The sequence below is a fragment of the Ambystoma mexicanum genome, chromosome 6p (assembly GCF_040938575.1).
Source record: "Ambystoma mexicanum isolate Mex_15411 chromosome 6p, UKY_AmexF1_1, whole genome shotgun sequence".
Lineage (NCBI taxonomy): Eukaryota > Metazoa > Chordata > Amphibia > Caudata > Ambystomatidae > Ambystoma > Ambystoma mexicanum.
In genome coordinates this window covers 1051972872-1051986050 of record NC_090935.1, presented here as the reverse complement: position 1 = coordinate 1051986050, position 13179 = coordinate 1051972872, and the positions used below count along the sequence as shown (strand labels likewise).

General features: G+C 46.5%; 1 protein-coding gene across 1 annotated transcript in view; it reads left to right on the top strand.

The window, feature by feature from the left end:
• Positions 1-13179, top strand: part of SECISBP2 (SECIS binding protein 2) — a 1396020-nt gene that overhangs the window by 166493 nt on the left and 1216348 nt on the right. The window contains exon 3 of the mRNA XM_069625655.1: positions 10461-10616. Coding sequence (XP_069481756.1) covers positions 10461-10616 — 156 coding nt within the window. The remainder of the gene's footprint in view (positions 1-10460; positions 10617-13179) is intronic.

The window sequence follows — 13179 nt, the reverse complement described above, 5'->3', positions numbered from 1 at the left end:
CCCTGATCAAATGCGTCTCGGGCACCCTTCAGTCCGGCCTCCGACTAGCAGCGTATTGTTACGACATCCACTCGAGGGGAGTCTGGTAGGAAATTCCAGAGTGGAAAATCACCATGAAAAGGTTTCGTGGTGCCAGCCTGTTTCCACATTTTATTCAAGGCTAGGGTTGTGGATCCAACAGGATCAAGTGGTTTGAATCTAGTATTGCATGAGGGGAGGACTATCGAGCGGATATCGTAGCTGTCTGTAGCAAGGCTCTCGAGTTTAACGTGAAGAGGGGGGTCGGTAGTCACAAACCAAAATGTCGCAAAATGGGCCTGGGCAGCTATCCCAGAACCCCTTGAAGTTGGGGGCCCCGAATCCACTTTTTGACATTGGGGCGGTTAGTGTTCCTAGTTTCCGTCAGACCGCGCCGGAGTGCCACAAGAAGGTGCTGATGATTCGGGTCAGTGTTGCGAAGAATTCTCAGCCCGGCCATAGGGGGACATTCAAAAATCTATACAGGAGTTGGGGCAGTATCACCATTTTAAGGATGGCAATTTTGCCAGCTAGAGAGATCGGCAGTTTGATCCAACCCGTGCATTTGTGATTGAGGGTGATCAAATATTTCCCAAAGTTCGCATCATATAAGGTATTCAGATGTCGAGAGACCACCACCCCCAAGTATGTACTCCCGGTCTGTGCCCATGTAAATCCCTGGGGATTTGAAGGGGGATAGTGGCCTCTGTCAATGGGAACAATACGAATTTGGAACAGTTTACTTGCAGGCCTGATAGTTCACTGAAGCGAATAACATCTTCCAGCACTGGGGGTAGGTTATGCTCAGTTGAGCAGATGAAGAGGAGAGCCTTGTCTGCATAAAGAGAGATGACCTCAGGGGGACCCGATAACCGTATGCCTCTATGTGCATGCCATTGGCGTATCCTGTCGGCCAGTGGTTCAATAGCTAATGCAAAGATTAGTGGCGAGAAGGGGCAACCCTGTCTTGTGCCTCTGGCTATCGGGAATTCGGGAATTGGGTCGAGCACAGGTCTTCAGTACGAACTAGCAACAGGGGAAGAGTACAGTAGTTTAATCCAGGTTCTGAAATGGGGACCAAAGTTACATTTCTCGAGTACCTACCATAGGAATCTCCACGAGACGGAATCGAAGGCTTTCTGCGTGTCCAGACAGTTGCAGCGACTGCTTGGGTGTTCGGGTCAATGCGAGCCATTATGTAAAATAGTTGCCGCAGGTTGAGAGAGGTGGAGCGACCCGGAATAAAATCCGACTGGTCTGGGTGTATAATATATTGCATATAGTGGGCCAATCATATAGCCAACACCTTTAGCGTAAATTTTGACATTGCATTTGATAAGCGAGAGAGGCCGATAGGAGCCACATTGTGTGGGAGGCTTGCCTGGCTTAGGTAGTACTGTGATTATTGCTTCACAAAGAGATGGGGGCAGGACACCTGTAGAACAGGCTTTGTTCCATAGAGCTAATAATTGTGGAATAAGACAGGGTTTGTAGTGTTTATAAAATTCAACTGGGAGCCCATCCGACCTGGAGCCCTTCCGGAGGCCAGCGGGTCTATAGCGTTGGATATTTTTTCAGACGTGATCGGGGTTCTAAAGCATCTCTGGTCTCCGAGGAGAGAACCGAGAGTGGGAGGCTATCCAAGAATGTCTCTATGTCGGCCGTAGTGGCTTTATTGGTGTTAGAGAAAAGGCTTTCGTAGAAGGAGCGGAATTCAACGTTGACCTCCTGTAATGACAGAGCCAGAGTACCATCAGCCCTCTCTATTGACGGAATATGTGTTGTCCCCTTCTCAAGCTAGATTAGCCTAACCAGGACACGTCCCGGGCGCTCACCCTCCCCGTACCTGCGTGCGGACTATGGGGCAGCCAGGAACTTCCGCTCCCGCTCAGCCTGAGCGCGAAACACATCAAGTTTGAGGCCTATATCAGCAAGAGTATCAGGCAACTGGGAGGAGGCATATTGGAGCTTCACTCTTAGCAATGTCTCCACAAATCGTTTTGAGGATTCCCACCTCTTTAGAGATCGCTATGCCCCTAATATAGATGTTAAACGCCTCCCAGAGGGCGGCTTGAGATTTGACAGAGCCAGTGTTTAATGTAAAAAAAATCATCTATGCCAGTTTTTAGGTCCGTTTCAACGGCGATATCCAATAAGGAATGTGGTTTTAGCCTCCACGATCAGGTCCTAGGGACATCTGCATTCCATCTCAGGGAGATTGTTAGAGTGGGCGAGAATGTTCTGGGGAAGATGGCCATTTGGGTAACAGCCCTAACAAGCATGTCTGAAATAAGCCACCTATCTATGCGGGATTGGGAGTCGTGCACCGAAGAGTAGAAGGAAAACATCGGGAGTCAGGGTGAAGGAGCCGCCATGGATAAGTGATTTCAAATTGAGTTTGAAGTTCTATAATGGTTTTAGCTGCTTTGAACAGTTGGCAGGGTTTGGAGCCCGATCTATCCTAGTAGATGTCTAAAATAGTATTAAAGTCTTCGCCCGATAGTATGGGAATGAGCGGGAAAGCAGACAGCAGCGAGGAGAGGTGTGTGTAGTAGTCGGGATCATCCATATTAGGCCCATAGATATTCAATAATATAAATTGTCTGCCCTGTAAGGTCCCAAAGAGTAAAGCGTATCGCCCTAGGGGGTCTATGTGTGTGATCTTTTGTTGGAAGTGGAGGCTTTTGTGAACAAGGATCATCACTGAACGGTTTTGGGTGGAGTAGACGGTATAATACCGTTGGGAGCCCCAAGACTTTGCGAACCCCTCACATCCCCCAGCTTAAGTATGTGTTTCCTGTAGAAAAAGAAGTTTAACCTGGTGTCGCTCAATATACAGTTGCATTTTCTGCATTTTAGCGTGGTTACCCAGACCTCTGATATTCCAGCTCCTGCATATAACATTGTCATCAGTCATTGTCTCAGAAGTCCATCAGTATTAGATAGTGGTCCCGATCAGGGATTACAGTATGAGGCCTCAGCCGCAAGAGCATGGGGTAAGTCTCATAGGTCCCGTCGGGTTGAATAAAGAAACTCGAGTTTCCAGCTGCTTGCCAAGCATTTTTCCAACTATAACGCCCTTTTCTCCCTCCCCCAATCAGAGAGTTGATACCCAACCATAACTCAAATCCATTCACAGCCAATGGCGACATTGCCGGGGGGGGACCCTTGGCCCTTTTTGAGCGGCAACGCATCCGTGTTGGGGTATTGGTTAGGCTTTGTGTGGTGCACATTGTGATACCAATACAGGAACAACAATAAGGAGATCAAACTTGCGGTTCGAGTTGGATGTCAGGAGGCCTCTTCTATTCAAAGGTCTGTCATCGAGTTGGTCATCCGGGTCCCGGCCATACTAGGAGAACTTAACATTTATCAGTTAACAGAACCAAAGCTGCTATAGGGGTTATCCTGCAGGCCATCTGGCCGGGGAACTGTTGAAGAACAATTAAGGGACAGCCTGGAGTGAACCCAGCAGCGAAGCCAGGTATGATAAGCCTGGTAGATGTTAATCAGCCAGGTTAAAGGGTCTTCTCAAGCGTGGTATGAAGGCGGATTGAGGAGCCTAGAGTATGACGCATATCAGACATCCAGGATTAGGTTGCTTGTGGAATTATGGAATGTCTATTAATCGCTGGAGCAGGATGAAACGGTAAGGAAGTCAAATGTGGTCAGCCAGGGAAATGTTTGTCTTTGAATTTGGACGCATCCTCAGGAATGGTGAAGAAGTAGACGCTGTTGGAGTGTTCAATCCTGAGTTTAGCTGGATGAAGCATTGCATATTTGACACCCAGGTCTTGTAGTCTTTTCTTGGCAGCGAGGAAGGATTTTCGTTCCTGTTGGACAGCTACAGAAAAGTCTGGCTAAAGGTGAATTCTGGTAGAGCCCAGGAAGTGGTCGCCCTTGGCCATCGCCGCTCGCAGCAGGGAATCTCTATCCCGGTAGTTCAGAACTCTCGCTATAATAGGGCGAGGCTGAGCGCCCGGCCTGGGCTCCGCTGCCAGGGCTCGATGGGCCCTCTCGATTGCAAACTGCGGGGAGTGTTTTAGGGAGTCCAGAAGGGAGAGCAGGATGCATTCGACATAGTCTTCCATGTGACCTTCGATCTTATCCTCCGTGACCCCGATGATGCATAGATTGTTACGCCTGGAACGGGATTCTAGGTCCTCGTTCTTTTTGCCGATATCATGTACCTGCCTGGACAGTGCACCCACCTCAGCCCAAAGGGCGACAATGTCGTCCTCTGTCACTCCGACCCTAGTTTCCACCTCTGCTACCCTAGCTTCTGTTTTCTCCATATGAGTTTCTATCGAGCTTATAGTCCCGTTCATATCATCCAGTTTCGTATGTTAAGCTGTGAACCCCTCCCGCGTGTATTCCATCATTTTCTGTAATCCAGTATTTTTGGGGGTACAGACATGGATGCCTCTGTCTCTGGTTGGGGCTCACTTGATTTTGATGTTGATTTCGTGTACATGTTGATGGAGCACTTCTTCTTGTTGGCTCCCTTGGTCATGGTCCCACCTGAGGTGTCGGAATAAGCAGAATCGGGCCGAGAAGGTCTGCCCGGAGAGGCGTGATAGATGGCAGGGGCACTCGGATTGTTCCTATGCTGAGTGATGGTGCACCAGGTTGCGGGCCGCAAGCACTGAGGTGTCGGGTAGGACACACGCAGGGGTGTAGTAGCCGTGAAGTAGCACAGTAAGCAGAAGTATGGTGGGCACTTAACACTCCAGGATGGAGGGGCACAATCCCAGTCACCCGCTTCCCGGTGATGGTCGTAGTGGGGGCAAAACCTGTGTCCGAGAGCGGGGCCGCCCGGGGCTGCAGCGAGAACAACCACGACCAGCGTAGCCACCCCGACCCCCCACAAAGTGTACTGTAACCCTGCACGCAGGATTTGATGAAGGGTACTAATATGCGTAGACCAGTTTATCACCAAGTATGATGAATGCCAGATACCCTCGACTGGCACCTCCGCAGAGTGATCGTGTGCAGGTAGTGTGTCACAGAGCGTAGCGGGTGGAGAAGGACAGGCGTAGAGGTGCGGCACCTGCGGTCCAGCATAACAAGCGGCCATCGCAGCGGGCCCCCAGGTCCCCCGGGAGGAGAAGGCACACCCCACGCCTCAGATCCACAAAGATTATTGTAATGGGAGGAGGACTTGTCCTCCAGAGCAGTGTGAAGCCGTCTGCTCCAACAGTGAGGGCAACAGCGACCATTATGCCCGACTCAGTCCGGCTCTGAGTGGAATGTAGCCTCCCACGTAGGGCGTGATGGAGGATGTTACTGCGAGTAGTCAGTTAATCAGCAAGTGGTGGGGCACGGGATGGGCCCACATCCGCCAGGGCCCTATGCCCTCGCCCTGCAGGAGTGTCTTGTTTCAGGGTATTGCAGAGGCAGCTAGAACAGCCGAGGGGCTCTGCAGTGAAAGTGCCCGGATGATATGTAGGGCTCTCTCCACACCATCGGGTCCGGGGTGTGGTGGGTGTCAGCCGCTGCGTTAACTTTGAGAGTCCACAGGATGTGGGTCTGCTGGGCCGCAATATGCAAGAAAACTCTGCAGTGACCAGGGTCAGGCTGCGAGTATAGCGCGTAATGTAGCTGGGATCTGAACAGCACTGCCCCGCCAAGTGCCTCTCACACAGCCCCTCGGGCACACTGGGCCTTGATGGGTCCGCAATGGGGATTATGTAGAAGTGTAATCACCCAGATTGTGGTGTCCCTAGCAGGGCCCCAGTACCTTGTATTACGGTGGAGGGAATGGAGTCCCCCTCAGCGTCTCATTGACAGGTGGTCCGGCTGCGACGTCACCTCACAGGACTGCGGCGGCGGGATCACTAAAGTGTTCACTATGTCTCCGCGTTGCTGCGTAGCATAGCTAGGTTCAGGACGGCAGTGCTCAGCAAATAACCCCCACTTATACCCCGGAGTGCGAGGCCGAATGGGCAGTCGTGGGCAGCAATGGACTGTTATTTATCGCGCGTAGTAATGTCCGGATTGTGGAAATAGAGTATATTGGCTCAGGATCTGTCCAGAATTACCTCCGATGCAGGGGCCAGATGACGCACCTCGCGCCTCCTCTGTGTCGGTAGTGTTGCTGCTGGCCGGTGATGACAGGTGATGACAGGTGCGCCGCACAGCCTGCGGTCTTGTGGGCCGGGGAAACCCAGTATCCCGCCACCTGATGAGGGGGGTTGCCACGCCGTGCTCCAGCCAGTCCGTCACTCCATTCCTCTGACAATCCGCAACATCCTCCAGGTGGGGGCACCACTTGTACAGCAGAGCCCCCCGAGGTCCTGGCACGGGTCCGGTGAAACCGGGGAGCCGTTGTGCGGGCCACCAGTGGACGCCAAGAGTCAAAGCCCAGCAGCCAGTAGTCGGATCTCCACAGTTGAAGTGGGTGAAGGTGTCTCAACGAGTCTCCCCTAGACACAAGCCGCAGAGAGTCAGGGGAACCATGAACCGGGCATCCGCTGTGCAGGGTAGTCGCAGGCAAGGTTGCTTCACTCTGAGGCGGTTGCCCCTCACCCAGCCAGGCCGGGCAGCCCTGCCGCTCGGCCGCTATAGGAGCCGCACCCTGTGGAAGTGCGGCGCAAGTCGTTGTGAGGAGACAAGGCGGGGAACAGAAAGCTGAATTTTCTCTGACGGTCTCCTCTTGAATCAACCCAGTCGGGCAGTACCACCAGTGGAGCATTGGGAATCAATCCGTCGTTTTTCTGGCATAAGTGTAGCACCAATAAGCAAGGATTAGCAAGGAGGATATTCCCTTTCACAGAGCTGTTCACTCAAGCAGCCATTACACTTGAGCGCAACAGCACCCCCCCCCCATGTACACACTCTTTTAATAATTGGAGTGTAAATTAATTTGCAAGAATAAAAATAATTTGCCTTAGCAAGAGTGTAAATAATATGTAAAAGGCAACCAGAACATTACGACATTTGAAAACAAATGGAGCACAACTAAAACAGTTTTGTAGCAAAGATGCCCTCAACCTGCTGAGATAGCTTACTGGTTCATGATGCATTAAGAGGCATCTATGTGGTGTGTTCATACATATTAACGTGTGAGAGAAGGTTTTTCACAAATGTAATTACTTGTTTTAATCCAGACATCTTTCTGAGGTTGAAAATTGAGTAGCAACTTCAGTCGGGTGATAATTGTTTGTAAATATGTTCTATGTGCATCGCTTTGGTGAAATCCCTATATAAATAACACATTATCATTGATGATCAATGCACGCAACGCAGGAACTCTGAAAAATACTTTGGTGCAATTCAAGCAAGCATTCACCAAAAGGCATTTGTTTGGTAAAAGAATACTTCCAAATTGTATAACATTTTCCATCTTAATACTGCTATGATCCTAAAATGCTAGCAAAATAATTATGCATGCATTTAAAAAAAGAAAAAACGTTTTTATCTAATGTTTTATAGTTTCTAACATTTCGCAAAACTTAATCAGTTACGTTTCGTATAAAAAGTAGTTTTTATTTCTCCATTAGTTTCTATTTACAATGTTCCTTTGTCATGATTTTTTCCCAGAATTGCATTATTCTAAAAATGAGCGGGTTATTGTTGCGGCCTAATATATTTGTCCATCTTTCTGTTGGGTCACATTGTGTTATCAAGTGTTCAATCGATTCAACTTTGTCAGTTTGCAGAACCTACAGTAAATGTTCTCTTCAGGAATTTGTGTGGTTTTTACGAGATATTCTCTTGTCGGAAGAATGTTAAGGAGGAACCTGGGAAGAGTGTCTCTCATGCGCGACAGGGTAATTGTTGACTAATATTTCCATAGTTATTTCATATTTGATTAGTAATTGGCAGCAGGACTCTTTCCATCTGTTCAGAGTTAGGACGTTTGAGGCTACTTTCGAATTTATGAAGATCTTGATAACTGGAATGTCCTCATTGCTGATGATCTTTCTCTATTGGTCTATGTCTTCCAATTAGTGATGGACTCGAACGATTGAATTGCCAATTCAAAACGGATTCCAGGAATGGGAAATGACGTCGGGAGAGAGAGGATCTTGCGCCAAAATATTCCTTCCACTATATTCCAAGTGTGGCGGGGTATATTAATCAAGCTCTCAGAGCCGTACGTTAGGATAGCAACCACTTTTTGCCTGTAGAAAGTAAGTACAAGTCTCATGGAGTATTGGCCATATTTCTTGTGGATTATCAGGCCTTGTCTGGCAAGTGAGCGGACTTTATTTATCAGGTGTTCCAACCATTTAGCTTCAATTTATGACTGGTTAAGCCAGATGCCGAGATATTTTGTTGTTTTGACTGAGTCGAGTTGGTTCCCGTTGCGAAAAATATGAGGGGACTTGGTTTGGTGGATTTCCCAGGGGCCAATAGCATCACTTGCGATTTGTTGGTGTTTACTGTCGGGTCGTTGTCTCTACATATTTTTCAAGTGCTCAGAGTCTCTTTTGTAATCCAGTTAGGGTCTTGTCTAATACGACAAGATCAGCGTAGAGGATATAGGGTACCTGGATTCCATTTAGTTTAGGTGGATTCGCTGTAATGGTGCTTTGATTTTCTTTCAGAACAAAGAGATAGAAATTGAAAAGATTTGCAGCCAGGGGACAACCTTGTTTAAGTCTCCTGGCTGTATTGTATGGATCAGCGATGAAACTGCTCCATCTTGAGTTAGGCGAACTCTAACAGTTGTATCCGTGTAGAGAGCCTTAATGGGATCGAGAATTTCAGAGGGGCATTCCCAAGTGTGTAATTTGTTCCAGAGTTTTGTCCTGTTGAAGCAGTCAAAGGCCAATTTTAGGTCCATGAAAGCAGCAAGCACTTAAGTTTTTGTTCTGTTTGCTTCGTGTTTTAGTATATTGAGAATTAGGCGGTTGATGTTTACTCCCGTTTTCCTGACAAATCCAGTCTGGCGCAGGTCTTGGATACCGTTTTTTGTCGCCCATTCCGTCAGTCTTTTTAATAGATAGATGCATAGCTTTTCCCCAGTGGGTCGAGCATTGCCAAAGGCCTATAATTTGTGGGCTGTTTTTTGTCTCCTTGCTTGTATATGGGGATTAATGTTGCAGATTTCCATGTTTTTGGTATATATTTGTGTGTGGAGATCAAAGTAAAGATTTCCAAACATAGCTCTGCCCAATCTTCTGGATGTTGTTTTATGATGTGATTGCTAAGCCCATCAGGGCCCGGGGCTCTTGAGCTGTTAAGATGTCTTTTATGAGTACGAATTTCTTCGTAATCCCAGTTATTGAACCATTTCATTTGGTGTTCAGGTATCTCCAAGGTATGGTCCGGTATTTTTGTAGGTTCAGTATATGTCTGGGAGAACTGTTCTATCCATACTCTTTCTGGTACATGTGCAAACAGCCGGTGTTGATTCAATGAATTCCTGTTGAGAAGGTTCCAGAAATCTCTGGTATTTTTGTTTCTTAGTGTCAACAGCATCGCTTCTGCATCGTTCCGGGCTAGCATCACTCTCATGGATTTCATCAAGTTTCGATGTTTTTGTTTCAGGATATGGATTGAGTTTGTTACTCCTTCTGGGTCCATTTTGTGGGCAGCATTTAGATTTTTTCAGTGTTGTTTTTTCTTTGCTGCAATCAATTCATTGTTTGAGTGGGCATGCTCTGAGTTAGTTTCCTCTATTTCTGGAGGAAGTTTTGAAGGGTATCAGGAGCCACTCGTAGTCGATTTTCACTTTGTCTGGTTTTGTAGATTCCTGGAACATTTCTTTCATCTTTTTCATCTGCAGTGCGGATATTCGTAATCTGTTTAGACCTATGTTTAATTTCCACGTTGGGTGTGTTTTCTTTCGTGTCGTATCTAAACAGGGCAGACCATGTAAGGGAGATTTTGTGGTGGTCAATCTGGCTCGCCGGGATGACTTCCAAAGTGCAATTCAAGCGAGCATTCACTAAAAGGCATTTGTTTAGTAAAAGAATACTTCCAAATTGTACTACATTTTCCATCTTATTGCTGCCATGATCCTAAAATGCTAGGAAAATAATTATGCATGCATTATGAAAGCATCATTTCCATGAGCATCTACATACACAAAACACTGCAGAAGTTGAACAGAAAGAAACCATTCCTCCTCTCACTATGTGCTGTTTCTGACAGGCTAGGTGTGTGCAGCACAGAGAAAATGTCTGAGCTGCTCTTACAGGAAATGCAATTTCTTCCATGCCGATAAGAATCAAGAGGTGCTCTGGCTTCCATAAAGTCACTTGCCCTTTGCATTGCACTCTGCACACTGATGCATAAATGGGTATGCATAGAAAGATAGAAAGTGTTGTATTTACAAGATTTTAATGCGTAAAAAGGCCCAGAACAATGCTTATGTGGAGGCCTGGGTGTAGGCATGCTATCTGGCAAGCACCCTTAACAAAGAGAGGTGTGTGTTTATATACGGACTGATTTCTTAATGTCCAGAATTTTAACTGCATTATTTTAACCAGGGTGCAAAAACAAATTCTGCCAATGAAATGGATGCTGAAGAAACCGAAGGAAAGAGGAGAAAGAAACGAAAGAAAAGGAAAGCCCAACAAAATCTTGCTGTTCCTGAAAACCCTGAAATTGAAAAAGCTACAGTACAAGAGCCACCAAAGATCGAGGTACGTTTCTGTGTTGATTGAACCCAACCGTATTTCCTAGCTGCATTGCCTTTCTTCAGATTTGCATTTTTGAACACAACTTTTGAACTGTATGAAAGTCAGCACCCTTCCAAATCCTTGTATAGGAATCCAGGATCCTTTCATACGCCTAAGAAATAGCATGAAGCTACCAATGCAGAGTGTGTTGTTCTATTTGGGGTGTTGTGGCAGGAGACTGGATCGCTGCTTCGGATAAGCAGTGTAATGCAATGTAACAGTGTCTTGTATTACCTGACCGCTGCTATTTTTACAACCTTTTTGTATTTGGTTCTGCAGAAGTAGGATGATGGTGGGAGGGCAGGGTAGGACTCTGTTCTAGTACAATTCTTCGTAAGTGCTAATTAGTTTCACCCTGCATTTGTGTGCAAGTCTGAGGGTTATACACTGGTGGGGCGATAAGGCACTGTTCAGTAGCTGGGCCGCTGCTCTTTGTTTGCTTGTTGATGTATGTAGTTAAAGCTGGAAAAAGGCGAGTATAATGATTTACATAGTGGGTGGAAAGGTTGATTATTGGGGCCCTGCCGGTGGGTGTTTGTTTTCAGATGTATTAATGTAAATGTTAATCACATATGTCAAGGGAAAGGGGGAGGTTTGAGCACTCAAGCACAGCTAAGAGTAAGGTCCTTTAAGAAATAAAATGTAGATTCATTGATTATTATTGGAGTAGCTGGGAAGTTGCTTCTATGTTAAAAGGAAACAGCTGGAAACCTGTTACAAATAGTTTCACAGATGGCCCAAAGTACACACCAACTCCCAGAGATGGTTCAAGTGTTTTATAAGAACTAGCCGGTGTACCCATGCTTTGCATGGTAATTCCTACCTCAGTCCTAGTTTGAAGTTTATTTAATGAACTAAACCAATGCTTCTTTGTAGACAATATTGCTAGTCTTTCCTGTAGGAGCTACTGTGAACAAATTGTCTTTGTTTCTAAGTCTGGAGCAAACCACATGAAGCTGACCAGAAAAGTATGAATCCCTTAAATCAATTCCAGCTACTTTGAGTTGGAGCATTGAGATTCTGCAGCAACATTATTAGTGTCCCGATCTACAGCCGAGGCAGCAGCAACCTCAACATAAGTGTCGTACGTGTATGTCACCCATAGGGCATACATAACCCCGCAAAAAGATTGCCAGATTCGTAAGTAAAGAAGAACAAAAATACCCCAAGTTCGGGGAGGTGGATGCTGGGATGATTCATATGTTCTGGGCATGTGGGAAAATTCTGGGAGAAAGTTCAGCTACGACTATCTGAAAAGGGAATCAAGCTAGATGTGGAATCTATATGGGCATGCATGTTGGGGGGGATTTAACAGACCACGCAACCTAAAACACGTTTGCAAACTCAAGGACCTGGCCAACATCCTGACCAAAAGGAGAATAGCCATGGGCTGGAAATCAGCCCACAGACCCAGACTAGAGGTATGGTGGCACGACCTCCTGAAATGGGAAGAAGCCGAGACAGTGGTATGGTATGAGGCAGCCAGCAGAGGGCAAGATAACGAAGTGGGACCTCTGATGGCATGGAGACAAATGGTAGCCACATTGTCGAGATCCATCCATGCCAATTCTAGTGAATATGACACGTCCGAGAACGATGAAGGGGATTAACCCCAGAAGAAGGGTAATCTGACTAATTGAGGTGGAAGGTCGGGTTAAAAGGGGGTGAGGGGGCAAGACAGTGACAAATAATATGTAAATGTATGCTAAGGAAGGTTGTAACCGGAAATGCCGGGTGTGATGGTTATGTTTTGTTTGTTGTAAAAATCAATAATATTTTTTTTAAATGTCGTACGTGTAGGGATGAAGTGTGTAAGCATGAAGTGCCGTACATGTACGGCTGAAGCATGTACGCTTCGTACAGTTGAGATGGCATACATTCATCAACGTCTGTGGCAAATGAAGTTTCTGTAATTATCATGAGAGATTTGCCACGATGTGACGGACAATGTCATTGCGGACACTATTGGAGCGACATGCATCGTTTCCCGTCACCCGCATTACTACAAAAGCACTGTTTTGTGTCACCCCCATGACTTCAAAAGTGAGTGCTTGCTGATGGTGTGGACAGTTTAGGAACAATGAATTGCTGAAGTTTTCATGAACTGCTGAAGTTTAGGAACAATACACAAAGAACTGCTGCGCGAAGTGCCATATGGCAGGGCTAAGCATTGCATAATGCTTAAAAAAACACTAACAAAATAATAATTAGAGAAATGTATATTTTATACTTTTTACATTGTTTACACCATGGAACCTACCACATGCCAAATTTCAGGTTTGTATCATGTTGGGAGGTATATAGCCACATATCTTTTTATTGGCATTTTCTTAAAATGGACATTAACTATCAAAACTCCCCCCTCCCATCACCACGCTTCTTTATCGATGAGGACACATACGTTCACATCTATTCCGTTGGTTATGGGAAATTCACATTATGTCCGAAATGTGTATGTTTTGTAGGCACCATTGTATCATGTAGCCTCCTTTGCCATATTCCAAGGCTGCCCTTCAGTCTTGTCTAA